Source organism: Dasypus novemcinctus, chromosome 16 (assembly GCF_030445035.2).
Source record: "Dasypus novemcinctus isolate mDasNov1 chromosome 16, mDasNov1.1.hap2, whole genome shotgun sequence".
Taxonomy (NCBI): Eukaryota; Metazoa; Chordata; class Mammalia; order Cingulata; family Dasypodidae; genus Dasypus; species Dasypus novemcinctus.
The window spans coordinates 65354292-65381410 of record NC_080688.1 but is presented as its reverse complement, the minus strand read 5'-3'; the positions used below and the strand labels follow the sequence as shown (position 1 = coordinate 65381410).

Below are 27119 nucleotides of genomic sequence, written 5' to 3'. Positions count from 1 at the left end.
GAGTTTCTTGGGTTCATATTTGAGAGGAAGCACCCCTATTCTCCTATCAGGATGGTGGAAGACGTGCACTGGGCTAAGTTGGGGAAGGGAGGGAAACTGAAGGTCTGATTTTCTATATATAGTTTTCCAATCATTCTTCCTGTTTTCAGCTTATCTGGACCCTACTTTTCTAATACCTGGTACTTCTAATACACATGCCTTTCTGGAATTCTAGGATACAAACTGGTTTGTTTCTGTCTTTTCCCTCTTCTAACTTAGGTTTCAGTTTTCTCTAGTCTCTCATTTTCTCTCTAATCACTGAGTTTTCTCATCCATTGCCACGACTTCAAATTTTAGTTATATGTTTACGGTTTTCAAATGTTTATCTTTAACTTAAATCTGTATCTTTTCTTTTTTTTTTAAAGATTTATTTTATTTATTCCCACACACACACACACACACTCCCCGTTGTCTGCTCTCTGTTCAATTCACTGTGTGTTCTTCTGTGTCTGCTTATATTCTCATTAGGCAACTCTGGGAACTGATTCTGGGACCTTCCTAGAGGCACTTACTCTCTTGTGCCACCTCAGCTCCCCTGTTCAGCTACGTCTTCTTATTTTCTGTCCTCTGTGTCTCTTGTTGCGTCATCTTGCTGTGCCAGCTCTCCATGTCGGCCAGCACTCCTGTGCAGGGCAGCTATCCCGCGCTGGGTGGCACTCCCACACAGGGCAGCACTCCTGAACGGGTTGGCATTCCCATATGGGCCAACTCGCTGCGTCAGCCAGCTTCCCCTCAGCGGGAGACTCTGGGCATCAAACCCTGGACCTCCTTATGTGGTAGATGGGAGCCCAGTTGGTTGAGCCGTATCTCTTTCCCTGTATCTTTTCTTGAAGCCAGACTCAAATATCCAACTCTATACTTGAAACCAGCACTTAAATAACTAACAGGCATCTCAAACTTATATCCAAAAGGGAATTCCCCATGTTCTCCCTGGAACTGTTGCCCTCACAGTCTTTCTCATTACATTAAGTGGTATACCCATCCTTCCATTTGCTTAAACTTTGATAATATCCTTGATTCCTCTTTTTCTCTTATACCCCAAATCCAATTTGATAGCAACTCCTGTTGGCTCTGCCTTCAGATTGTATCTGGAATGTCACTCCTCACTGCCGTCACTGTTACTACCTATGACAATAGGATTTAACTGGATTCCCAGTTCCCATCTTTACCCCTCTTATAATCTCAACACAACAGAATGACCTTTTAAAAGTGTAAGTCAGAACAGGTTACTTCTCTGTTCAAAAACCTCCTGTAGATCTCCATCTCACACAGTGGAAAAGCCAAAGTCCTTTTAATGGTCTGTAAATCTGGGTTTTGAATCATGTTTAGGAAGGTCTTTCCCACCCTGCAAATTATTTAAAAATTATCCTTTATTTTCATTGTGTATACGTATGCGTTTGACTTTGTGTATGAAAGAAGATAGGAATCTACCTTATTTTTTTCCAAGTAGAAATTCTATTAGTTAGATATTTAACCTCCGGGACAAGTTCTCCAATTATCATCTGAAACCACTTATTAAATTATTCAAGCTTTCACCACTGATAAGAATATATTTCTAAATTATAATCCTTTCTATTGACTTATTCATCTGTTCTTGTGCCAATAACACAATGTTTAGCTTATTTTAGTATGTTTTATTACCTGATAAAGCAGGCCCAAACCCACTCTCCCACTTCATATTGTCATTCTTTAAATTGTATGTATAAATGTATCTTCAGCCCTACCAGCAATGATTGAATTGTCCTTAAAGTGTTGGAAATGTTATTACTGATTTTACCAGAATGATCAGTTCTTCTTTGTTTGACAGACCCTTTACTGTAAGGGTTTAAATTTAAGAAGCATTTATAATTCAGAGATGATATCCTTGTTGCCTCACAACCCATGAACATTATGTATTGCGCTCTCAAATAGGAAAAAAAAAAATGTTTGTTTTACACCCATGTTCTCTATGGTTATGTATCATTCTGTTTCTTCGCTACAAAATCACAGGGCACATTACTTTCAGTACTACTTTTTTTTTTTCTTGTTTGAGTCTTGTTTTGGATATGTGTTCAGCACAATATTTATAAGACTTTTCTTTAAAAGTCTTTTTTTTTTTAAAAGCTAACCAAGAAAAAAGAATACACATACAATTCTTGATCTCTAGACAGTCTTATGAATAACCCATATAAATCAAGGGAATAGGGAACTCTAAATTTCAGTTCTTTTGCCCTTTTCTCCCATACCAAAAAATACCTGGAGAATAAGTGACCTAGAGAATTTTAAATGTGTTATGCAAATGTAGGCCCTCTTTGGTTCTGTGTTATGCAAATGTATGCCCCTCTGGTGCTATTAGTTAGGAACTTACTCATACTCAGAAAATTTATGTAAATACTAGTGCCTCTTCACCTTGAGAATATATGTTTTAATAAGATTAAATAAGTTTTGAATTCCGTTTGTCCTGTAGAAACTCTCTTAGTTATCACTGAAATGCCATAATCAATCTTATTTTTCAGGTACTTTACAATTTTTATTAAAAAAAAAAAAATAGCGTTTCTGAAAAGGGAACCACCTTCCCAGTTCTAAAACACCCAATTCATTTATGAACCTTTGGAACAAACCTTATTAGTAATTGGAGACTGGTTGGGATGATTCCAGTCATTAGTAATAAATTGAAATTAGTTGAGAACAGAACTAATTTTCGTAAAGCCCTATTGACAATGAGGATCAGAACTATGTCGTAATTATTTTTGTGCATATACACTTTTCTGGACAGAAAGTATTAAAATTGATCATTTAATCTGGCTAGGTCTATTTTGAAGAAACGGGAAAAGGAATGAAAGTAAAGTATCACAAAATCTTTTACCTCATTGGCGTCATTAGCGATTCTTTACTTTTCATCATTTTTTTTCTGTCCTTCAGAATATTTTGCCTTTATGAAATATTGGAACTATTATCGAATGAGCTAGACCCGTTACATAAAACCAGGAAGCAACTTTTGCCAGTTCCCCCTTCAATTCACTCAGTGGATTCACTGCTCTTGCCCCTGGATAAAATCTTGGGAGGTTCCATAGCCTCTTTAAGTCCCTTTCAATCAGAGGAAAAGTCTCATATCAGCCGTTAAAAATTTTTGTCTAGAATGATAGTTACATTTCTCCAGTTCAAAATAATAATGAAAATTTTAAACGCTTGCCTGCTCTCCTTTCCCAGGTCAGGCTGCTTCAGGCTTGGAAGCCCACAGTAGAGGAATAGGATCTGTTCAGCTTCTTCTCCCTTCCATGTCCCTTCCTCCCACTTCCACGTCTGCTGTCTCTGATCTCTCCAGCTGTAGGCTCATGAGGAAAAGGGATTCAATTTTGAGAAAGGGCACAATCTTATAGGATGAGTGCACTTGGCATCTAACATTGGTACTCTCTGGCTGTAGTAGCTGTCCGAAGCAGACTTTTTGTCAGCACATTTGCAGGTGTCCAGGAGACCCTCTAGTGGACATTTTGACAGAGATAGCACCTCTTTTCTGGCTGGTCTGTTCACTTAAAATTTTCCTCTTAGCCGCTAGACTTCCAATAGTCTGTCCTCTCTATTAACATTTGTTTTTTATGGATAGACTGGAAACCCTGAAGCAGTAGTACCCAAATTATAGTGTCAGGATTTTAGCTGTACCAGAGGACTTTGTGTATGTGCAAATCGGGTACATAAAACAGTTCTCCGTTTTTCTAAGGAAATGTAATAAATGTAGCATTGTGAATAAATATAACTTTTATAATTAAAACAAAGTGAAACACCGTGCTGATAGTCCTCTTGGGACTCCAGGACCCCTAAGACATGATCCATATCTGGTCCATGAGACGCAATCATTTCACCCCAGCATCAGTTGAAAGCTAGGTGGCTCTCAAAGTTGCCTTTACCTCATGCTGCCTCTGGACAGGTGCAACTCTAGCCAGTTTCTCACCTTTAGATTTCAGGTGATAAGCATCAGCCATTAGCAGCTCTGTCTTCTTGACTTCAGGGACTTTGTCCAGTAATCCTAATGGTTCTTTTGAAGCCCCTGCCTTAGCTTAAGGTAAAGGAGAATATCTTCCACCTATGAATGAAGGGAAGAGAAATACCGCAGCCCTCCATTATCTCTGTAAAAATAATTTCTCACTCTGCTGGATGCTTTAACCTTAACTTCGTTATACACATGAGTCAGGTAGTGGGCAGGTGTGGCCAAACTTAGTTTTTACCATCTTCGGTGTGTGTAATCTAGCAGTTCCCTTTAGGCTGTGAAAGAATCTGGCTCCCTGTTATATTGTTCGTGACCTTTAGGGATTTTGCCAAAACTGGGACACAGAGTCCATTTTCATATATATTACTAGACTATGCTTAATATGTTCAAGTTATCATTCATTTGTGTAGCTTCTAAAATCTCCTTTGTTTCTCAATCTGTGTATGAGGGTATGTATGTGAGTATGGAGAAAGACACACAAATACAAAAAAACTGTGTGTATGTGTGATAGAAAATTTATTGTGGGATTTAGCCTTATCTTAAACATGGCATGCTTTCTTTATTTAATCAAAGGGATACATGAGTAAATAAGGAGTCATAGCCCTACTTTCACAGAGTTCTATAGACTGGTCTGGAAACATAGACCAATAAGGAGGCAATAATTGTACATTGCGTTAAAGCTATCTACACTAGGGGTGGTACCATGAGCCTAAGAGGAGCAAGCAATATGAGTGAACATTAATTTCATACCTTCCCCCTTCTTTTCCTTAGAATCGTACTATCTGTGGACATAAAGATACTTTAGAGCATTTATTCTGTACATGTCCTCATCTTATACCTAGGGAATCACAGACCTTATAGAGATAAAGTTGCTTGTCCTGGGCTGTATTTTAAGTTGGTGTCAGATACAGCTGTCCAATTCAGGTCTGCCAATTGTTAGTTCAACGTTTTTTCCAAGGACACTAATAATCTGAGAAGAATACATTTCCAGATTGGAGTAGAGAGAATGATACTACTAACAGAAGCATTTTGAACTAGATTCCATTCATTCATAATTAAAAATTGAAACATTTTTAACCCATAGAACTATACAACAGAGAGTGAACCCTATAGACTGTAGTTAATTAAATAATATAATTATACCATAGTTAATAGTATAATCTAATAATATTGTTTCACCAGTTATAAGCAACATACCACATTATGCAAAATACCTAAAACCAGATAAACTTTTAAATTTTAAATGTAAGGTACTTTTTTTTTTAAACCAGGGAGTTTCTTCTTTGCATTTTATTCAGTGAATAATAATGAGTATGTGTTATGCACCAGGCATTGTTCTAGGCATTGAGAAGAGAGTAGTGAAACAAACAGGTGAAAATCCCTGCCATTATGGAGCTTTCATGCTAGTTTGGAGGTCAGCAAACACTTTCTGTAAAGGGCTAGAAAGTAAATATTTTAGGCCTTGCATGTCAGATGATCTCTGTCATAACTACTCATCACTGATGTTCTGGCATAAAAACAGCCATAGGCAATACCTGAATGAAAGATCATACCTATGTTCCAATAAAACTTTTATTATACAAACAGGTAGGGAGCTGGATTTGGTCTACAGAGTGTAGATTGCCAACTTTTTTTCTAGTGGGTGGAAACAGACAATAAAAATATATAAGAAAACTATGCAGTATTTTAGGAAGTGATAAGTGTTATGGGAGAAAATAAAGCAGAGGAAGGGAAAGGGGGCATGGCAAGGTTAGGTTGTGGATTTTAACTAGAGTGATTATGGTACGCCTCAGAGTAGTGACATTTGCACCAAGACTTCAAGGTGAGGGTGGAGTAAGCCATGCCTGAATCTAACATGTAAAAAAGGAAAGATTTGTCTTAAGGATGCTAAGTGGAGAATAGTGAATAGTTTGCAAAAAAAGTGCAGGGAATATTGGGAGCCTCACTCAAGGACTTGAACTGGGGAGTCGGAACCTTCCAGGACACACACACACACACACACACACACTCTCTCTCTCTCCCTTTCCATCTCCATCTCCCTCCCCCTCTTCTTCTCCCTTTTTTCTCTCCCTTCCCTTCTTCCTTCCTTTTCCCTCATCCCTTGTCCCTCCACCCTGCCCGCTCCCATCCTTCTCTGTCACTGTGTGAGCTTGGGTTCATGCTCTCCTATTACATGTGTGTTTTCTCCATGAAGCTGAACCATGATCATAGGTACCGCCAGAATTACATCTTTACAATATTTTGACCAGACATGAAAGCAGTATTTCCCCACTGTTCCTATTAAATCCCAGGGAACGTTTTCAACTGGCTCAAATTATAGCATATTTTCACAGACCAATCCATGACTTGTGGAATGACATACTATATTGACAAAGTCTGTCATGAGCTCACTTTTTTTTCAGTAGAGTAGGTTCTAGTCCTAAAAGAAGGGGCTAAGAGTGAGGCTTGTTGGAAAGAAATAAACAATAGCCACCATAATTAATAAAACAAATCCTCAGGTCAGAGATAATAAAGTTGTTAGCAGTGAGGTCTGGAGTCAGATTTCCACAGTGCAAATTCTAGCTCTTCCACTTAGTTTAATCCTTGGCAAGTTAATTTAGTTCTCTATGCCTTAGTTTCTTCATGTATAATGTGACAATAATAGTAGTACTGTTATTCATTAAGCAGGTTGTTTATTAAATTAGTTAATAAATACAAATGGTTATATATGGTGTGACTCAGAGTACATTTTCAAGAGATCATCATCACTATTCTTATTATTTATCCTTTTATACCATATAAAAGATAACCAATCAGATCTATCCTAAGAGTGGAAGGTTGGTTTATATTCCATAGTCAGTCAGTACAATTCACAATATTAAAAGACTTAAAAAGAAAACCATATCATCTTAGTAGGTACAGAAAAAGTATTTGTCTTATTTCAACATGTATTCATGAATATAAAATTCATTAGCCAGGAATAGAGGAGATCTTACTCAACCTGATGAAAGCATCTGTGAAAAAATTCATGCCTAGTGGTAAAGGACTGAATACTTTCTCCCTAAGATCAGGAACATGGCAAGGATAACCAGTCTCACATTTATTCAGCATTGTACTGGGGGTCTTATTCAGTGCAGTACGTCAAGAAAAAGGTAAAAAAAAAAAATCCAGATGGAAAAGGAACATTTAAAACCGTCTATGTTTGTATATCTTTAAAACATCCTAATCTACAAAGAGATACTAGAATTAATAAATGAGTTTAGTGAGGTCATACAATATAAGGTAAGTATATAAAGGTCAATTATATTTTTATATTCTACTGGTAATCCTAAATTTAAATTAAAAAGCAATACTTTTACAGTAACATCAAAAAAGTTAAATAGTTAGGGATAACTTTAACAAACTACATGCAACAATGCAATACTTGCACACTGAACTGTAAAACATTGTTGGAAGAACTTAAAGACAACTTAAATAGAGTGATGCTATATTCATGTGTCAAAGACTCGGTGTGTTAAGATCCTGAAACTGATCTATGGGTTTTGCACAATCAGAAGCAGAATCCCAGCACATGTATTAGTAGAAATTGATAAGTTGCTTCTAAAATTTATATGGAAATGTAAAGGACCTGGAATAGTCAAAAGCAATTTTAACAAAGAAAAATTAATTGTAGACTCACACTACCTGATTTCAAGATGTACTATAACTCTAGTGTAACTAAGACAGTGTGGTATTGGTGAAGATAGTCCAACAACCAATGAAATGGAACAGAGTCCAGAAATAGACCCCTCCATATACGCTTAATGAATTTTCCACTAGGCTCCAAGGTAATGCAAAGAGGAAAGGATAGTCTTCCGCAAATGGTACTAGAACAATTAAATATCCATATGCAAAAAAAAACAAACAAATGAAAATGAACCTGACCCTTATTTCATGCCATAAACACATATGAATGACATATGTTAATTCAAAATAGATCATAGTCCTAAAATGTTTTAAAACTATAAAACTTCTACAAGAAATCATAGGAGAAAGTCTTTGGTATCAAAGATTTCTTAGGACACAAAAACACAAACACTGGACTTAATGAAATTTTTAAATTTTATTCTTTAAAAGACAAATTTTCTTGCTTTCAGCCTTTCAGTCTCGGAGAAAATATTTGATAAAGGACTTGTATCCAGAATATATAAAGAATTTTTGCATCTTAAGAAGAAGGAAAAACAACACTTTTTTCCCCCATGGGCAAAAGATTTGAAAGAGATTTCACCAAAAAAAAAGACATTATGAGCCCAGGAAAATTCATTAGGAAATTCAAATTAAAACCACAATGAAAATCTACTTCACACCCACTAGAATGGCTAAAGTTAAAAAGACTGGAATACCAAGTGCTGGCAAAAATGTGGAGCAAACAGTTGGGCAGTTTCTTATAAAGTTCTAAACAAATAGCGTGTAGCCCACCAATCCCACTCAAGAGAAATGAATATATATGTTCACACAAAATCCTGGTCAAGAATATTTATAGAAGCTTTATTCAGAATAACTCCAAACTGGAAACAACCCAAGTGTTCATCAACTAGTAAATAGATAAATGAATTTGAGATCATCCATGCAATGGAAAACTACTCAGCAATAAAAAGGAATTAATTACTGATACACTAAACAATGTGCATAAATTTGGAAAGCATTATGCTGAGTGAAAATAGCCAGACACAAAAGAGTAAATGTGGTATGATTGCATTTACATTAAGTCCTAGAAAAGGCAAAACTGTAGTAACAGAAAACAGATCAGTGGTTGCCTAGAGTGGGGTTGGGGGTGGGTGCTTGAGAAGGGGATTGACTGCAGAAGGGCACAAGGGAACTTTTTGGGATGAAAATGTTCTATATCTTAAATATATTGGTGAGTTACATAGCTCTATGTTTTTCAAAACTCATCAAATTGTTTACTTGAAAATGTTCAATTTTATTGTATATAAATTATACCTCAGTAAAGCTGGTTATAAATAAGGTATTCAGCAGTATAAAACTGTATTTAAGTGCCAACTGAGTAGTGGAGGTGATCATTCAGTGAAAGGACAGTGCCAAAGTTTGAATTTGTAACTGAACATTTGAATTATGTATTGAACTTTATATTTTTACAGTTACTGATTGTACAACACAGAATGGGGAGGGAGGGTAAACGAAAGTATACTGTTGTAATATTTTACATTATACATGAATTAATTTAATTTTTAAAAATTTATTTCTCTCCCTCTCGCCCCGCCCCCCCCAGTTATCTGTTCTGTGGCCATTTGCTGTGTATTCTTCTTTGTCCGCTTCTGTTGTTGTCAGCGGCACTGGAATCTGTGTTTCTTTCTGTTGTGTCATCTTGTTGTATCACCTCTCCATGTGTGCAGCGCCATTCTTGGGCAGGCTGCACTTTCTTTCACGCTGGGCGGCTCTCCTTATGGGGCATACTCCTTGCACGTGGGGCTCCCCTACGTGAGGGACACCCCTGCGTGGCACAGCACTCCTTTCACGCATCAGCACTGCACGTGGGCCAGCTCCACACGGGTCAAGGAGGCCTAGGGTTTGAACCGCGGACCTCGCATGTGGTAGACAGATGCCCTATCCATTGGGCCAAGTCCGTTTCCCAAATTAATATTATTTTACAGTAAATTGCAATAAGTCAGATATTTATTGTAAACCCAGAGCAACCACTAAAAATAAAACAAAGGGGCATAACTAAAATGCCAATAGAAGAATAAAAAAAAAATAGAGTATTTAAAAATACTCCTGGGAAACGGACTTGGCCCAGTGGATAGGGCATTCGTCTACCACATGAGGTCTGCAATTTAAATCCCGGGCCTCCTTGACCCATGTGGAGCTGGCCCATGCACAGTGCTGGTGCGCGCAAGGAGTGCCATGCCATGGAGGAGTGTCCACGGCATAAGGGGTGTCCCCCGCGTAAGGGGAGCCCCACGTGCAAAGAGTGCGCCCTGTAAGGAGAGCCTCCTGGCGTGAAAAAAGTTCATCCTGCCCAGGAATGGCGCCACACATACAGAGACCTGATGCAGCAAGATGACGCAACAACAAAGAGACACAGAGTCCCGTGCCGCTGATAACAACAGAAGTGGACAAAAAGAACATGCAGCAAATGGACACAGAGAACAGACAACTGGGGCGGGGGAGGGGGGAGGGGAGAGGGAAAAAAAAGAATATTAAAAAATAATAATAAGTAAAAATACTCTTGTTGATCCAAAAGAAAGCAGGAAAGTAAAAAAAAAAAAAAAGGAACAGAAAACATATGGGATACATAGAAAACAAAACAACAAGATGGTAGATGTCAGGAGTAGATGTAGTTCAAGTGGCTGAGCACCTGCTTCCCATGTATGAGGTCCCTCATTCAATTCCCAGTACCTCCTAAAAACAAAACAAACAAAAAAGCCAACTCTTACTGGGGAGCAGATGTACCTCAGTGGTTGAGTGCCTGCTTCCTATATACAAGGTCCTGGGTTCAATCCCCAGTACCCCCTAAAAAAAAAAAGGATGATAGATTTTTTAAAAAATCTTTGTCAATTGTATTACATGTAAATGGACCAAACACTCCAGTTAAATGGCCAAGATTGTCTGGTTAAAAAAGCCAAATCCAACCATGTCCTGCTTACAAAGAGACATGCTTTAAATTTAAAGACACACCTAGATTAACAGTAAAAGGATGTTTAAAAAAAAAAAAGTAAGAGAGAGTTTTCATGATAATGAAAGGATCAATTAGCCAAGAAGACGTAATATTCCTAAAGGTGTATGCCCCTTGTAGTACAGTTTCAAATATACATAATTATATAGTCCTACTATAAATCTAATGAATAAAGAATTCCCCTTTGGGACAGAAGAAACTTGAAAATGAAAGTGATTCTGATTCCAAGTACTTTTTCACAAAAATCCAAGGCATGACCTATAGTATACTTAGTAATTTTTTTCTAATTTTTAATTATATTGTAGGTTTACAGAAAAATCAGGTAAAAAAGACAGCATTCCTATACCACCCGCACCCCCCCCACCCCCCCGGCTCATTTATTAACATTTTGCATTCATGTGGTATCTTTGCTACAACTAAAATGGGGAATGGGGAGTTAATGCTTAATTGGTAGAGAATTTCTATTTCAGTTGATTGTACAGTTTTGAAAATGGATGTTAATGATGGTAGTGCAACATTGCAATTGTAATTAACAGCACTGAATTATTTATGTGAATGTGGTTAAAAGGGGAAATTTTAGGTTGTATATATGTTACTAGGATAAAAATTAAAAGATAAAACATAGAACTGTACAACTTAGTATTTTTTTAAACCCAAACATTACTCTAGTATTTCTTAATGATGTCCTTCTAAATAGAATATTGATTTGAATATCAGTGTAGGAAATATTCCTAATTATTTCAAATGGTTTAAATAGGATATTCACTGAAGACAGGGAGGACCATAATGTATTTAAGTAGTCTTTCCACACTGAGTCTTAATTAACATTATCAAGGGGAAAATTCCTTAAACATTGATAGGTAATGCTAGGTGCTCTACAAAGCAAATGTAATATAGGCAATGCATGTTCTCTAAATAAATGTTCAAATAAAGCTGGGAAGAAAAAATAAATGAAATAATTAATGAATATGTGTGTAATCATAAAATACTAATTAAGTGCTAAGCACATATCTAAAAAATTTCTATAATACAGAATCATAGACTCTATATTATACTTGAAAAATAATCTAAATGCAGCACACTTATTTAAAAGAGGAGGAAATTGTGATACAATAAGCTCAAGTGATTTGTAGATAATTCTGAGAGTTAATCATAAAGTCAGTCCACATCCCAGATTTTCTAAATCTGTCCACAGTTCTTTCCACTATAGTAATCATTATACATTCCTCCCATGTTTTAAACATAATTTTAAACTGTCAAAATTAGAATACTTCTAATGTAAACATCCTCCTCACTCAGTTTTTTGATACTTAGATAGTATCGTTAATCCTGCTGTTAACACAAGCATGAAAGAAGAATCATGGCCATTTGCGATATATTTTAGTATAATTGACAGGCCATGGAACTATTTAATTCAATTTAAGACAGGAAAAGAAGACATTTAGTTCTTTTGACATAATTGAGTTTTTTGTTTGTTTTTCAGTTTGTTTTCTTTGCTGTCTAAAAAACACAACAAAGTTCTGGAACAAGCCACACAGTCCTTGAGAGGTTCCCTGAGTTCCAATGATGTTCCTCTACCAGATTATGTAAGTAGTTACCATACTTTGTCAGTATAAAGGTTTCTTTTCATTGTTAAGTTTATAAATAACAATATTCCTCTCTCTCAAAATATGACTGTAATCTTGATGCCTGAGAAATCTTGTAATACTCAGATAAAGGATTGACATCTCAAATTGAGGGGGAATTTTTGAAATGATTATTAACAAGTGGTTAAAAACATCAACCCTAAATCAATGATTGTTAATAATTAGGAATCTTATTCTTGTAACCAAAAAACCTACTCAAGCTAATTACACAAAACAAAAGAAGAGGTTTTATAGGAAGTATGCCAAGGTTCCTCACAGACCCCAAAGGTAGAAAGTATACCTGGATTTCACAGAGAACTCAAATCTAAAATTGAAAATCTATTGGATTCAAGGCTATTCTGCCTTTCTGGGACCATTTAGTTTCTTTTTTCAGCTTCTTTTTTGCTTCAACTATATTCTTATACTGCTTTCTATGGGCCAAGTTTCTCTCTTTTTCTCATCAGCTCAGTTGGACCTAAAATAGCAACACCAACTCTTTCCCTTCTCCCCATCGCATGTACTTAAGAGTTTAGTGTCTTTAACTGAGCAGAGTCTTGAAGTTCTAATTCTCAGTTCCTGGGTAAGAGAATCTAATTGGCTCTGCTCCGGTTGGTATGCCACCCTAGTCTTGTCAGCAATAGCCAGAAGAGAACAACAGTACTATGTTGCTCTTGTTTCATCCACATTAAAGATGAAGAGCTCATTCCACCTGACTACAGAGGGTGATGACTGAGTAGAATAGAAGCAGCACAGGGTAAGCATTATGTAATAAGAGGAAGACGAGAGTAGTATGAGTCCTTTTTGTATAGTGCCACGGTCTGTGACATTTCTTATGTTTTGGAACATGGCCTAGTTGAGGATGCTAAAAATTATCTGTCACAAATCACAGAAGAAATTCATCAACTTTTAATAAGGACTTCTCTAAACCACCAGACAACAACTTAGTGAGCTTATCCTTAGCAACTTGATTAAAGAATTTTTAATTCTGTGTTTGAAGTGGTGATGCATACCAGACAGCTGGAGAATTGTTTTGCTTGTTTCCTGTGGTTTGTTTAATTTCTAAATCTTTCTGCTGATAGGAGACTGTGGGAACAGCACCCAGTCCGGATATCAGTTGCTGATAAACAAAGATAACTGTGTGTAGCCACAACATGACTGGTGCTATTCTTTTTCTTTTTTATGTAGTGTGTGTGTTATGTGTTGTTATCCCACTGAAATATTACGTTTATGATTCCAGACAACTTCTTTCTCTCTCAAAAAGTATCTTTCAAGACTTTCCTGCTAGTTGAATATTCTTAACTTTTAAAAAAAATTACTTAATAGCTCACTTAATTCTATACTTGTCATAACTTGTTTTAAGAAAAAAATTTCTTGCTAATCGTTCCTTGGAAACCTCACTTGGGACCAGGGTAGCAGTGGAGAATTTCTTAAGAACTTGAATTTGATTTATCTGCAAATGTTTTGTTATTTTTATACAATTATGCTTTGATTTATGTAGTATTCCTATGTCATTGATTCCACAAAAATGTATTAAATTCATATATTTCTGGGATTGAGCTAGAACCATTTTTCCTTGCTCACAAATTCATAAAATTGGTATGTTTAATACTTTCTACCATTATGTTCAATACTTTTTTTTTACCATCCTGGAGTGATCATTCAATGAAAGGAAAGTTGCCTAAGTTTGAATCTGTAACAGATATGTGAATTACGTTATTGAACTTTATATTTTTAGAGTTACTGATTGACTATTTTCTTCTTGCATAAAATTTTCACAAGCACAAATGAATTTCTTAGAGCATCTGCTTCTAGAGATACTGGAAAAACTCCACTTGGAATGTCATTCATACTCCTTATTTTTACATTTGTGTGTTTGAGACTGCAAATCACAGTGTTTTCCAAATGAGTTTATGAACTTGAATTTTGCTGCCTTTCCTCAGAGTTAATTGGGGAGGGAGGTTAGCTCTGAATCAGTAGCATTGGTAACTGTGAATCATTCCTCCTGCCACTGATCTGAAAGGTTATTAAAGAAAGTAAAAGTCAGCACTACAGCATGTTCTTCTTTCACCGTAACTTGGTGTTTTATTGGTCATTCCTTTTGCTCACAAGACTATATAGGGAAGCAGATTTGGCTCAACTGATAGAGCATCTGCATACCACATGGGAGGTCCAGGTTTCAAACCCAGGGTCTCTTGGCCTGTGTGATGAGCTGGCCCATGCGCAGTGCTGTTGCACGCAAGGAGTGCTGTGCCACACCAGGGTGTCACCCATGTAGGGGTACGCCCCATAAGGAGAGCCATCCTGTGTGAAAAAAGCACAGCCTGCTCAGGAGTGGTGCTGCACACACAGAGAGCTGACGCAGCAAGATGATGCAACAAAAAGAGACACAGATTCCTGTTGCCGCTGACAAGAATGCAAGCAGACACAAAAGAACATACAGCGAATGGACATAGAGAGCATACAATGGGGGGAATAAATTTAAAAAATAAATCTTTAAAAAAAAAAAGACTATATGTAAGTGATTTGCTAATTTGAAACCATGTTCCTTTTGTCATTCTCTTAAACTGGTCATTAACTAGAAGATAAAATGTGTTTCTCCCTATTCTTCCCCAGAAATTATAGTTCAGTGTCTGTGCCAACAGCCACATAAAATTTTGTGTCCTTTAACACTAATGCTTTAGAACCCTTGTTTGTAAAAGATGAAAAGGGGAAAGGAAAAGGTTCTAATGCTGCAGTGGATTCCCAGATGCACACTTCCTACTCCAGGACTGAATGGATTTTATTCACTGAGGTGGAATAAGTGCTTGAAAATGAGAATATTTTTCTTCTCACTGTAGTACATAGAGTACTTTCCATTTACCTAGAGGTTTCTGAGTTTACTAAGAAAATGTTTATCCTCATTATACTCTATAATCACATGTCAGTAGAGTAACAATATAAAAAGCAAATAGCAAATTACAAAAACATTAGTGTTTGTACTTCAGTACAATCATGTTTGTCTGAATATCTCAGTGGAAATCTGAAACCTTCCACCAAGTTCTAGATAATGAGGAAACTGCATTGGCTGCTTAAAGGGAAATAAAACAAAAATTACACTCATGTCCTCTGTAGAGTGCAAGAGTGCTCACTACAGAGAATGATAGCTGCTTCTCCAGCCTGTACAGGGATATTAAAGGTTTTAAAATGCAAATAAAGTTTAGTAGGCATGGCTATGCTCTGTTGTCTCTGTATCAGGATTTCATAAAATTGAATTCAATGACTAAAGCCATGGGAGAGCATTATTAAAGGAGAATCTTTCATCAGATTTTTAAAATAATAATTTCTCAAACAGCAGAACCTGAATATAGAAAATGAAACATAGATAATAAATGAAATCTTGTTGCTTTTTAAACCGAAACTGTGGGTTTTTTAAAATTATGACTATTGTCACAATGTCATATAAGCTTTATTTCCCTAATTTCTAACCATCATCTTAGCAACTATTTGAGATAAGAAAAATCTTTTATTCTAGGTGGAACCATAGAAACCAAATTATATTGCCTTTTGGTCATCGAAGTATATTTTAACCTTTCTGTAGGTCTGACCCTACTATCTCTCTCTAGATATAAATGCAAAGGCACAAGCCAAAAAGCCTGGACAAAAAGAAAAAGGAGTCAGAAGTAGAAGAATCAGCAAAGAGTTTATCATTTGACATGCTAAGCAAGTATTAATGCTGTCAACCTGCTTATATACATATTCCAGTGGTTCTTAAAGTCTCATTTTTTACTTTCGTCTTCTCACAAGTGAGAAGTAGATTTGTTTAGAGGCTACATGATGAGTGATGATGCTATTTATACTGGCAGCTAATAGAATGAGTACTTATTTTTTTCTTGATTTTAACATTTTTTTCTATTTCACTTTCTAATATAAATATCAATATATATAATACACATAAGTATAGTTTTTTATGGATGTCAGTGATTTTTAACAGTATAAAGGGGTCTTGAGACTAAAATATTTGAGAACTATTGATATATATGATTTATTGCACACATACCTACACACCCAAGAAAGAACAATTAAATTTATATGTCCTTTTATATTTATTCCATAATTATTTGATTTGTGTTATTCTTCTCTTTCCCAGCTAGAGAGACTATAAAAGAAAGCGTAGAGACTTTCAGAGCCTAGGTTTTAAAAAAAAAAGACTAAATATTAATCAATTGATGAGGATCAAGCCCCACTCAGCACACGTGCAATCTCTGACAGGTGTCATAAGCTGAAAAAGAGTCTTATGCCTAAATCATGTTTGTGTGACATACAATTCAAATTTTTTACCTTTTTCATAGGCAAAAATGATTTGTTTCTCATATGTCGTGTACATAGGTAATTTTTAAGCTAGATGATTAAATTTACTTCTGTATTAATTTATCATGATCTTTACATCAAAATGAAAATTTTCATATTCAAGAGGTAATGGTAGCCTTTTTTTTTCACTTAGGTTGTCCAACCTCTACTTGATCTAATAGTTTGCTATCTTAAATTATAACTTTCTAAAGAGCAAAAGCCATTTATTTTTAATTTGTTTTGATTACATCATGATTGCTTATCATTATCAATCTCTAAGGAACCCTAAGATAATCGCTCACCCTGGAATATGTCATTTGATTAGTTTCTTCAGAAATGTATTATGAGATATTCTGACCTGATTCCATGAGAGAAAATTTTAATTCGGATATCTTTCTGTTTCTTTACCCCATTCATTTTAGGTCTTTCTACTTTTAAGATTTCTTGTTTAATCTTTAACTTGAATTGCAAATTTCTTTGAAGCCATAGTAAATAGGTAGGTAATATTGAAAACTCTTCAGCTATTTGTTTTAGTGTAATGTTTTTGCCTTTATTGGTCTATTGTAAAAATGCCCCTTCTCTCACATGTGCATAGACACAAACACATACAAAAACACACCTATAGGGAAGTGGATGTGGCTCAAGTGATTGGGCTTCCGTCTACCATATGGGAGGGCTCAGGTTCGATCTCTGGGGCCTCCTGGTAAAGGTGTACCCATGCGGCGAGCCAGGCCCACATGCCAAGCCAGTGCCCATGCAGCAAGCCAGAGCCCAAGCAGCAAATCATAGCGTGAGCGGCGAGCCATGCAGCAGGATGATGACACAACAAAAAGAGAGACAAACGGGAGAGTCAAGGCAAGATGCAACAGAAACCAGGAACTGAGGTGGCACAAGTAATAGGGAACCTGTCTCTACATCAGAGGTCCCCAGGATCGAATCCTGGTGAATCCTAGAAGAGAAAAATGAGAAGAGAAGACAAAAAGAGAAATAGACACAGATAATCACACAATGAATGGACACAGACAGCAAAAAACAGCAGGGGGGGAGGGGGAAGGGATGGAGAAGAGAAAAAATGCACACATACATAATATTCTTTATATTAATAGAATTAGTTCTTTTTTTTAAAAAAAGATTTTTTTTTTCTCCCCTTCCCCCGCCCCCCACCCCAGTTGTCTGTTCTCTGTATCTATTTGCTGCATCTTCTTTGTCCACTTCTGTTGTTGTCAGCGGCACGGGAATATGTGTTTCTTTTTGTTGAGTCATCTTGTCAGCTCTCCATGTGTGCGGCACCATTCCTGGGCAGGCTGCACTTTCTTTTCCGTGCTGGGCAGCTCTCCTTACAGGAGGCACTCCTTGCGGGTGGGGCTCCCTTATGCGGGGGCACCCCTGCGTGGCAGGGCACTCCTTGCGCACATCAGCACTGCGCATGGGCCAGCTCCACATGGGTCAAGGAGGCCCCGGGGTTTGAACCGCGGACCTCCATGTGGTAGACGGATGCCCTAACCACTGGGCCAAGTCCACCGCCGAGAATTAGTTCTTAATGGCTCTGTCATTTAAAGATCTTCCAGGGATCGGATTTAGAGGCTAGAGTAGAGAACTTTAAGTCACATGCGAACAATTATTTTGCATATGCAGCCATAACTAAGAAACTTGAAACTGTGAAAGTTGTCACTGTTACAACTGTTACTTTTAGATGTTATCCCCTTCAAAACATTTACTTTTGGATCTTGACTATATGCATTTATTCAAGTGATGGTGATAATCAGAATATTATTATAATTCCTGTTTTGGACTTTATCATGCTCTAAGAGGTAAAGATGAATAAGGCATAGTTCTCTCCCTGCAAGGAATCTGAGAGACTAGTTTAAACTTGCATGACTGAAATACAGTTCAACATATAACAAATTCTGTAACAGAGCTGTAACCAAATGTGTGAGATGTCAGAAGAGGGAGAAAACAACTTTGGGGAACTAGGTATGGATTGTGGGAATCTTCACTGAAAGGAGTTGAAACACTGGAAAGTGTTTTGAAGGGGAGAGATGCAGGAGTGAATCATTCCAGGTGTTTGCTTCTTGCACAATGGAATGTAAGTGAAAAAAGATGGAGCAGCGTCACCACTGAGTTCCTCGTGTCCTGCACAGTGTCTGGCATATAGTGGGTACTCAAGAATTATTTGTCACATCTTCCTCACACCATACACAAAATTTAACTTGAAACGGACCACAGACCTCAATGTAAGAGCTAAAACTATAAAACTAAATTATAAGCTAAAACTATAAATGTAAAAGGTAAAACTAAAAACTGTAACTCTTAGAAGCAAATGTAGGAGAAAATCATGACTTTAGGTTAGGCAACACTTCTTGGCTGATACCAAAAACAAAAGTGACAAAGGAAAAAATAGATAACTTGAACTTCATCAAAATTTAAAACTTTTGTGCTTCAAAGGAATACCATCAAGAAAGTGAAAAGGAAAATGCTCAGAATGAAGAAAACATTTGCAAATTATCTATCTGATAAGGATTTAATATCCATGATATATAAAGAACTCTTACCACTAACAATCTAAAGACAACCCAGTTTTTAAAAATGGGCAAATATTGTATTTTGTAATCTGGTTCTGTAGTTGTGAGCTAGGTGATCTTAGGCAGGTCATTTTGCTTCTCTGTGCCTCAGTTTCCTTGTGAGAAAAATGAAAGTAACAGTAGAACCCACATCCCGAGTTTGCTATGAGGATTAAATGAATGAGGCCAGGGGGAACACTTAGAGTAAATGTTAAAATTAAAATGCCAGCTATTGCAATTATGCTATGCTGCCCATGTGAAGGAGAGGCAATCTGGACCATAGGTGTTTGCTCAGCAAATGAGATGTCTCTGTGCCTTCTGGTGACAGGGAGGGCTTCCTGCAGAAGAAAATATATGACATCATCAAATGAAGGAATAACAACAGCCACTGTTAACTGATTACAGCTGTGCAGCAACCTCAGGAGGGATTTCTAATGTGCCAGGGAACATTTGGGTAGCGATTTGGTGCTGGAAATATGAGTTCCCATTTCCTAAGGTGCTCCCTGCTCCCTGACCTTGCAGTTATCAGGGCTGGGCATGTCCTAGAGTCTCAGAGAAGAGCCAAACCAGAGTGAACACTAAGATCAAAGCAATGGGTCATGTTGGCAAGTCAACCAATCATCTTTTCTCTAGCGTGTGTAAGGCACCCTGCTAGACTTTGGGTGAGGCACAGACTACCTGGATGCTCACCAAATCCATTTCTCTCCATAAACACATAACAAAATGTTTTTCTAATCCCCTTGAAACTGGATGGGTCCACATTACTAGCTCAAGCTAGTAGAATATAGGTGGAAGCAATGTCACCACTGAGCTGTCTTCCACACTTCTTTTCCCTTGTCTTCTCTTAGTTGGATGCAGAGGATACAGTAGGGGTCTCCAGAGTCCCAGAGAATGACTGAGCCTGGGCTGTTGAATGGTCTCATGGAAGACCTACTGCACATCCTATTGGATCGTGATAAAAGTGAGCAATCCAGCTTTAAGTGCACTAAAAATAAATGGGCAGGGAAATGGATGTGGCTCAACCAATTGGGCTCCCATCTACCATATAGGAGGTCCAGGGTTTCCTGGTGAGGGCAAGCTGGTCCACATGGCAAGCTGGCCTGCATGGAGTGCTGGCCCATGCAGGGAATATCACCCCACGCAGGAGTGCCACCCTGCGTGGGAATGCCATCCTGTGCAAGAATGCTGCCCCGTGCAGGAGTGCCAGTGGAGGCAGAGTGCTGGCGCAGCAAGATGACGCAACAAGAGACACAGAGGAGAGAAAATAAGAAGACATAGCAGAAGAGGGGGCTGAGGTGGCACAAGAGAGTAATTGCCTCTTTCCCACTCCAGAAGGTCCCAGGATCAGTTCCCAGAGCCACCTAGTGAGAATACAAGCAGACACAGAAGAATACAGAGCAAATGGACACAGAGAACAAACAACGAGGTCAGGGGGAAAAATAAATGAAAATAAATCTTAAAAATAAATAAATGGGCAAAGGGTCTGAATGGACATTTCTTCAAAGAAAATATATAGGTAGGTGATAAGTACATGAAAGGATGCTCAACATTTTTAGCCATTAGGAAAATATAAATCAAAACTACAATGAGATACCATTCAGTAGGTTGGCTATAATCAAAAAAGCAATTTATAACAAGTATTGGAGAAGATATGGAGAAATTAAAACCATCCTACACTGCTGGTCAAAATGTAAAAAAGTGCAGCTGCTTTGGAAAACAGTTTGGCACCTCCTCAAAAAGCTAAACATTAGAACTACCACATGACCCAGCAACTCCACATATAGATGTATACCCAAAAGAATTTAAAATATGTCCATGTAAAAATTTGAATGTTCACAGCAGCATTATTTTTTTAACTTTATTTTGTATATTTAATCATTGAAAATATAAACAACTAAAAACTAAAAAGAAAACAGTTGAATAAAAACCCACACTTCTTAATACAATTAAATGTACTGGATACATATAAATTTTTTTTAATCATACAATATGCTACATAGTATATTTGGTTCATAGTAACACAATGATACAGTATTTGTCCTTTTATGTCTAGCTTGCTTCCCTCAACATAATGTCCTCATGTTGTCATATGCTTTACAAATTCATTTCTTCTTTACAGAGTGGCATTATTAACAACAGCCAAGAAATGGAAACAACCCAAATGCCCACCAACTGATGAACAGATAAATAAAATATGGCATATCCATATGTCTTAGTCAGGGTTCTCTGGGGAAACAGAACCGACAGGAGATATCTCTAAATATAATGAGATTTTATAAAATTGTCTCACGTGACTATGCGAATACACAAGTCCAGCTTCCTTAGGGCTGGCTGTAAGCTGAGAACTCTGAAGAAGGCTTTCAATGAATTCTCCAGGAAAAGCTGGCTGGCTGAAATAGAGATGGAAATTCTCTCTTCTGACTGCTGAAATCATCGTTTAACCTTTTAAGAACTTTGATTAATTAAATGAGACAGGCCATCATTACTGAAGGCAATTTCCTCAGTTTATTGTAGATGTAATCAGTCATTGAGGCAATTAATTTACTAATGATTTTAAGTCCACAAAGTGTGCTCACAGTCATAATTAGGCCAGTGTTTACTTGACCAAACAACCAGGCACCATTACCTGGCCAGGTTGACTCATAAGCCTAACCATCACACCATACAATGAAATATTATTCAACAATAAAAAGCAGTGAAGTACTGGGAAGCAGACTTGGCCCAATGGATAGAGTGTCTTCCTACCACATGGAAGGTTCACAGTTCAAACCCCGGGCCTCCTTGACCTGTGTGGAGCTGGCCCATGTGCAGTGCTGATGGGCGCAAGGAGTGCTGTGCCATGCAGGGGTGTCCCCTGCGTAGGGGAGCCCCACGCACAAGGAGTGCGCCCCATAAGGAGAGCCGCCCAGCGCAAAAGAAAGTACAGCCTGCCCAAGAATGGTGCTGCACACATGGAGAACTGACACAACAAGATGATGCAACAAAAAGAAATATAGATTCCTGGTGCCACTGATAAGGATAGAAGCGGTCACAGAAGAACACACAGCAAATGGACACAGAGAGCAGACAATTGGGGGGGGCTGGAGAGAAATAAATAAAAAAATTAATCTTAAAAAACAAAAGGAATGAAGTACTGACACTTACTTCAACATGGATGGACCTTGAAAACATTATGGTAAGTAACAGAAGCCAGACACAAAAGGCCACATACAATGATTCCACTTACATGAAATGTCCAGAATAGCCAAATCTTATATAGAGAGAAAGTTGCCTAAGGCTGGGGATGTGAAGTCGGATGGGGAATATTACTAATGGGCATAAGGTTTCTTTTTGGGTTGATGAAAAGGTTCTAAAATTAGATTGTAGTGATGGTAGTGAATATACTAAAAACCATTGAATTGTACTCCCTAAATGGGTGAGTAATATGGTATATAAATTAAATCTCAATGAAGCTGTTTAAAAATAAAATAGTGCTTGAAGCACTGGAATAAAAAGAGCTATTTGATCAAAGTAGTAGTTATCGGCTTGCCCGATATTATGGCACAAAGATAAATGTGGAAAAATCTTTCATACTTTGAAAACTTAATATTTTCAGGAAGGGAAAATGTGTTTTGAGCAGTGATTTGACTTTAGAAACTGCTAAAGTCAATTAGATATGTAATTACAAACTGATGTGTATATTATTTAGCCTTAAGAGCGAAAAAAAAAAAAAGGAAATAAGCAAGATAACTATCAATAGGAAGTGATTAGAGAAAGTATAAATTCATCCAATAGAGTAGTTTGCAACCATTTTACTGAAAAGTAAATTCAGTCCACCTGGGCTAATATTAAAATATATCCATAATACCTAAAATCAGCTTTAAAAAATTATAATTCAATATGTATATAATATGTAAGTTATATGTACATGTATGCTTGAAAATATGCATTAAATTTTTCTGGAATAACGCACAAGGAACTATTAAACAGTGGCTACTTGTGGGGAATCAGACAGAAAGACCTCAAGAAAAGAGAAAGGAGAGCCTTTATGTTTTACTTTATATTCTTTATAAGTATAGATCTTGACATTTTTTCAAGTGAGCACAACTAACTTTCTTTGTTTCTTTCTTCCTTCCTTTATTTTGAGATTATTTTAGACATACAAAAGAGTCCTTCTAAAGAATTTCTATATATTTTTCACCCATCTTTCCATTTCATTAATATCTTTTTTTTTTTTTTTTTTTAAAGATTTATTTATTTATTTAATTCCCCCCCTCCCCTGGTTGTCTGTTCTTGGTGTCTATTTGCTGCGTCTTGTTTCTTTGTCCGCTTCTGTTGTCGTCAGTGGCACGGGAAGTGTGGGCGGCGCCATTCCCTCTTTCACGCTGGGCGGCTCTCCTTATGGGTGCACTCCTTGCACGTGGGGCTCCCCCACGCGGGGGACACCCTTGCGTGGCACGGCACTCCTTGCGCGCATCAGCACTGCACGTGGGCCAGCTCCACACGGGTCAAGGAGGCCCGGGGTTTGAACCGCGGACCTCCCATATGGTAGACGGACGCCCTAACCACTGGGCCAAAGTCCGTTTCCTTCATTAATATCTTACATAATCCTAGAACATTTACCAAAGCTAAGAAATTAACCTTGGTACTATATTGTTAGTTTAATACAAATCACATTTGGATTTTAATTTTTCCACTAAGGCCCTTATTCCTTTCTAGTGTCCAATCCAAGATGCCACATTTCATATCATATGTCCTTAGTCTTTCTATGTCTTTCACAACCTTGACTCTTTTGAAGGACCACTGGGTGGTTAACTTGGGTTTGTGTGGTGTTTTCTCCTGATTAAATTCAGGTTATCCTTTATTGGGAGGGAAAATCCAGACATGCTGTGCCCTACTCAGTGCATGATATTAGGGAATATGTGCCATCGATATGTGTAACCGATGATGTTTGCCTTGAACACTTGCCTAAGATGATGTCTGCTGCCAGAATTCTCCACTGTAAACCTGCTAATTTTCCATTTGTATTTACTAAATAGTTGAGGGAGATACTTTGAAACTTCACAAATTTCCTGTTTTTACTTACACATTCGCCCGCAAATTTTAGCATCTGTTGGTGAATCAGCAATTACTGTGGTGTCCTAATGATGATTTTCTATTTTTCTCATTCCTTCCACATTTATTAATTAGAATTCCACAAAGAAGTGTTGCCACTTCTCCACCAATGCATTTATATATGCATTTATTTATATCAGTATGGACTTGTGAATGTTTATTTTACTCTGTGTTATACTTTTTTTTAAAGATTTGTTATTTATTTATCTTCCCTCCCCCCCCCCCAATTGTCTGCTTTTTGTGTTCATTTGCTGTATGTTCTTCTGTGTCCACTTGCATTCTTGTCAGCGGCACCAGGAATCTGTGTCTCTTTTTGTTGTGTCATTTTGCTGTGTCAGCTCTCCGCATGTGCTGTGCCACTCCTGGGCAGGCTGCACTTTATTTGTCACACAGGGCGGCTCTCCTTGCAGGGTGCACTTCTTGTGTGTGGGGCTCCTCTATGCAGGGGATACCCCTGCATGGCACGGCACTCAGGCCAGCTCACCACATGGGTCAGGAGGCCCATGGGTTTGAACCCTGGACCTCCCATATGGTAGGAGGATGCTCTATCAGTTGAGCCATACCTGCTTCCCTGTGTTACATTCTAATACCATTGTTATTTATTTTCTAGGTCAAGTTGTCCTTTGGGAATTCTTTCAGTTTAGTTCCTCTCCCTTTAAATATGTTCATACTCTTTTTTTTTTTTTCCCCTTGGGGTCAGAAGAGAAAGAGCATCAACATGTTCTAGCTTATCTTGTATTTTTCTTGCCCCAGCCCTGGAATCAACCAGTTTTCCAAGTAGAATCATGAAATTTGGATTAAGGTCTTTATAGTTACTTTCATAATGAAGAAACTAGTGTAAAAAATCAATTAAAGGGCAAATATTTTCAGTCTCACTAATTTGAGCTAAATATGATATGTAAACTCATGGGGTTAAACTAGAGAATATAGGTTACTGGGAGACAGAATGTGGGTTGAGAAGGGGAAGCTGATAGCTATGTAGAATATTTAATAAGGTGATGTAAATGTGTGGAAATAGAGTTGATGGCAACACATTATAGAGAGTATAATTAACACTGCCAATTTGTAAACATGAATGTGACTGCAAGGGGTAATCTGGGGTGGTTAATGTCCGCTGAAAAAAACCTAGAGGATAATCTAGGGACTGTGTAACAGTGATTTCGGTGGTGGATGATGATTATGGTGAAAAGTACAAATACAAGAATGCTCCTCTATTACAAGGTGTTAAGAATATGGAGACACAGGAAAAATAGAACTAATATATAGACTATAGCTAACAAAAGTATCGTAATATTTTTACAGCAAAGACGGTATTATATCAATGCTAAGAGTCAATAATGGGGGATATAAGTGAGTATGAGATTTTTCCTTTTGGAGTAATGAAAACATTCTGAAATGGACTGAGCTTATCACAGCACAACTCTGTGATGAAACTGAGAGCCATTTTGCATACACTCTGATGGATTGTACAAGCCTGGAGACCATACAACACAGTGAACCCCATAGTGAATGATGAACTGTGATTAACAGTACAAATATGAAAATGTTCTTTCATGAACTGTAACAAATAGACAATACTAATACATGGTGTTAATAATAAGGTAGGTTTGTGTAGAAACCAAATATAAGCTATGGACTATAGATACAAGTAATATTGTGACAGTGTTCTCTCATCATTTGTAACAAATGTGTCACAACAGTGTAAGTACTGGTGGTGGGGCAATGTATTGGAATCCTGTGTGGTATGCGTGATTATTCTTTAAAATTTCAAAATAAAAAACAAAAGAAATATTGACAACCCCCCCAAAAGAAAAAAATCAGTTAAAGCTAAATCTTGAATTAGGTAGGTGAGCATCCCTAGAACAATTGCTTAGAACTTGAATAGATCCCAAGCCCCACATTGATTGGTCCCAGGAAGTTTCTTTAAAATTCAAATTAAATAAAGCCTATAGTAAGTGAGCAAGCTCCATCCCCCTCCTCTCCACACACCTTTTTAAATTTCCTAATTAGAAATGAAACCAGGCCTAACTTTAGCATAATCCGGATTTTCTTGGTTGTGTTATAGCTTGACTTTATATACATTTCTGAACTTGAGTTCCAAAAATGTTCTGAGAAATGGCAGTGTTTTTCAAGGTGAATGCTTCTAAAGATAATATTTGGAGGACTACACCTTCATTTTTGTTTTAAAAAATTCCTTTCATTCTTAGAAAGCACATCTCATTTGAGGTAAAGAATATCACCTTTTATTTCTGTCAAGGAAGTTTGTCCTATCTCTTCTTATATTGTATAGTAGAATATTCTTTTTAAGGATGTTTTAAAATTATTATTATAAATCCTTAAAAACTTTTATCTTCTGTCTTCTGGTTTATAAAAGGAAATAGGATATATTTGGCAGTGATTAATTTACATTTCAAGATTTGAAAAAAGAAGAACCGTGATCACGGCTTCTTTTTTATTTTTTTGTCCTTTCCTATTCTAGTGAATAGGAATATTAACCTGCTGCTGTGCAAAGCTAATATAAATGCTCCTTTCCCACCTTGAAGACATCATGTTGAGTGAAATAAGCCAGACACAAAAGGACGATATTGTATGATCTCACTGACATTGCATAATTAGAATAAGCAAACTCATAGAGTCAGAATCTAGTATATAGGTTACCAGAAGAATAGGGAATAGGGAGTTAAGCCTGAAAATACAGAGTTTCTATTTGAGACAATGGAAGCATTTTGGTAATGGATGGTGGTGATGGTAGCATAACATTGTGAACATAATTAATAGCACCAAATTAGGTATCTGATTGTGGTTAAAAGGGGAAATGTTAGGTTGTATTATATTTTACTAGAATAAAAATTAAAATG

The 27119-nt window shown here is 37.2% G+C and overlaps 1 protein-coding gene across 5 annotated transcripts in view; it reads left to right on the top strand.

Annotated features, from left to right (window-relative positions):
* Positions 1–27119, top strand: part of DYM (dymeclin) — a 542345-nt gene that overhangs the window by 354858 nt on the left and 160368 nt on the right. For all 5 annotated transcript variants that reach the window (XM_071208556.1, XM_058277682.2, XM_058277681.2 and 2 more), the window contains one exon: positions 12139–12241. In XM_071208556.1, the coding sequence (XP_071064657.1) occupies positions 12139–12241 (103 nt within the window). The remainder of the gene's footprint in view (positions 1–12138; positions 12242–27119) is intronic.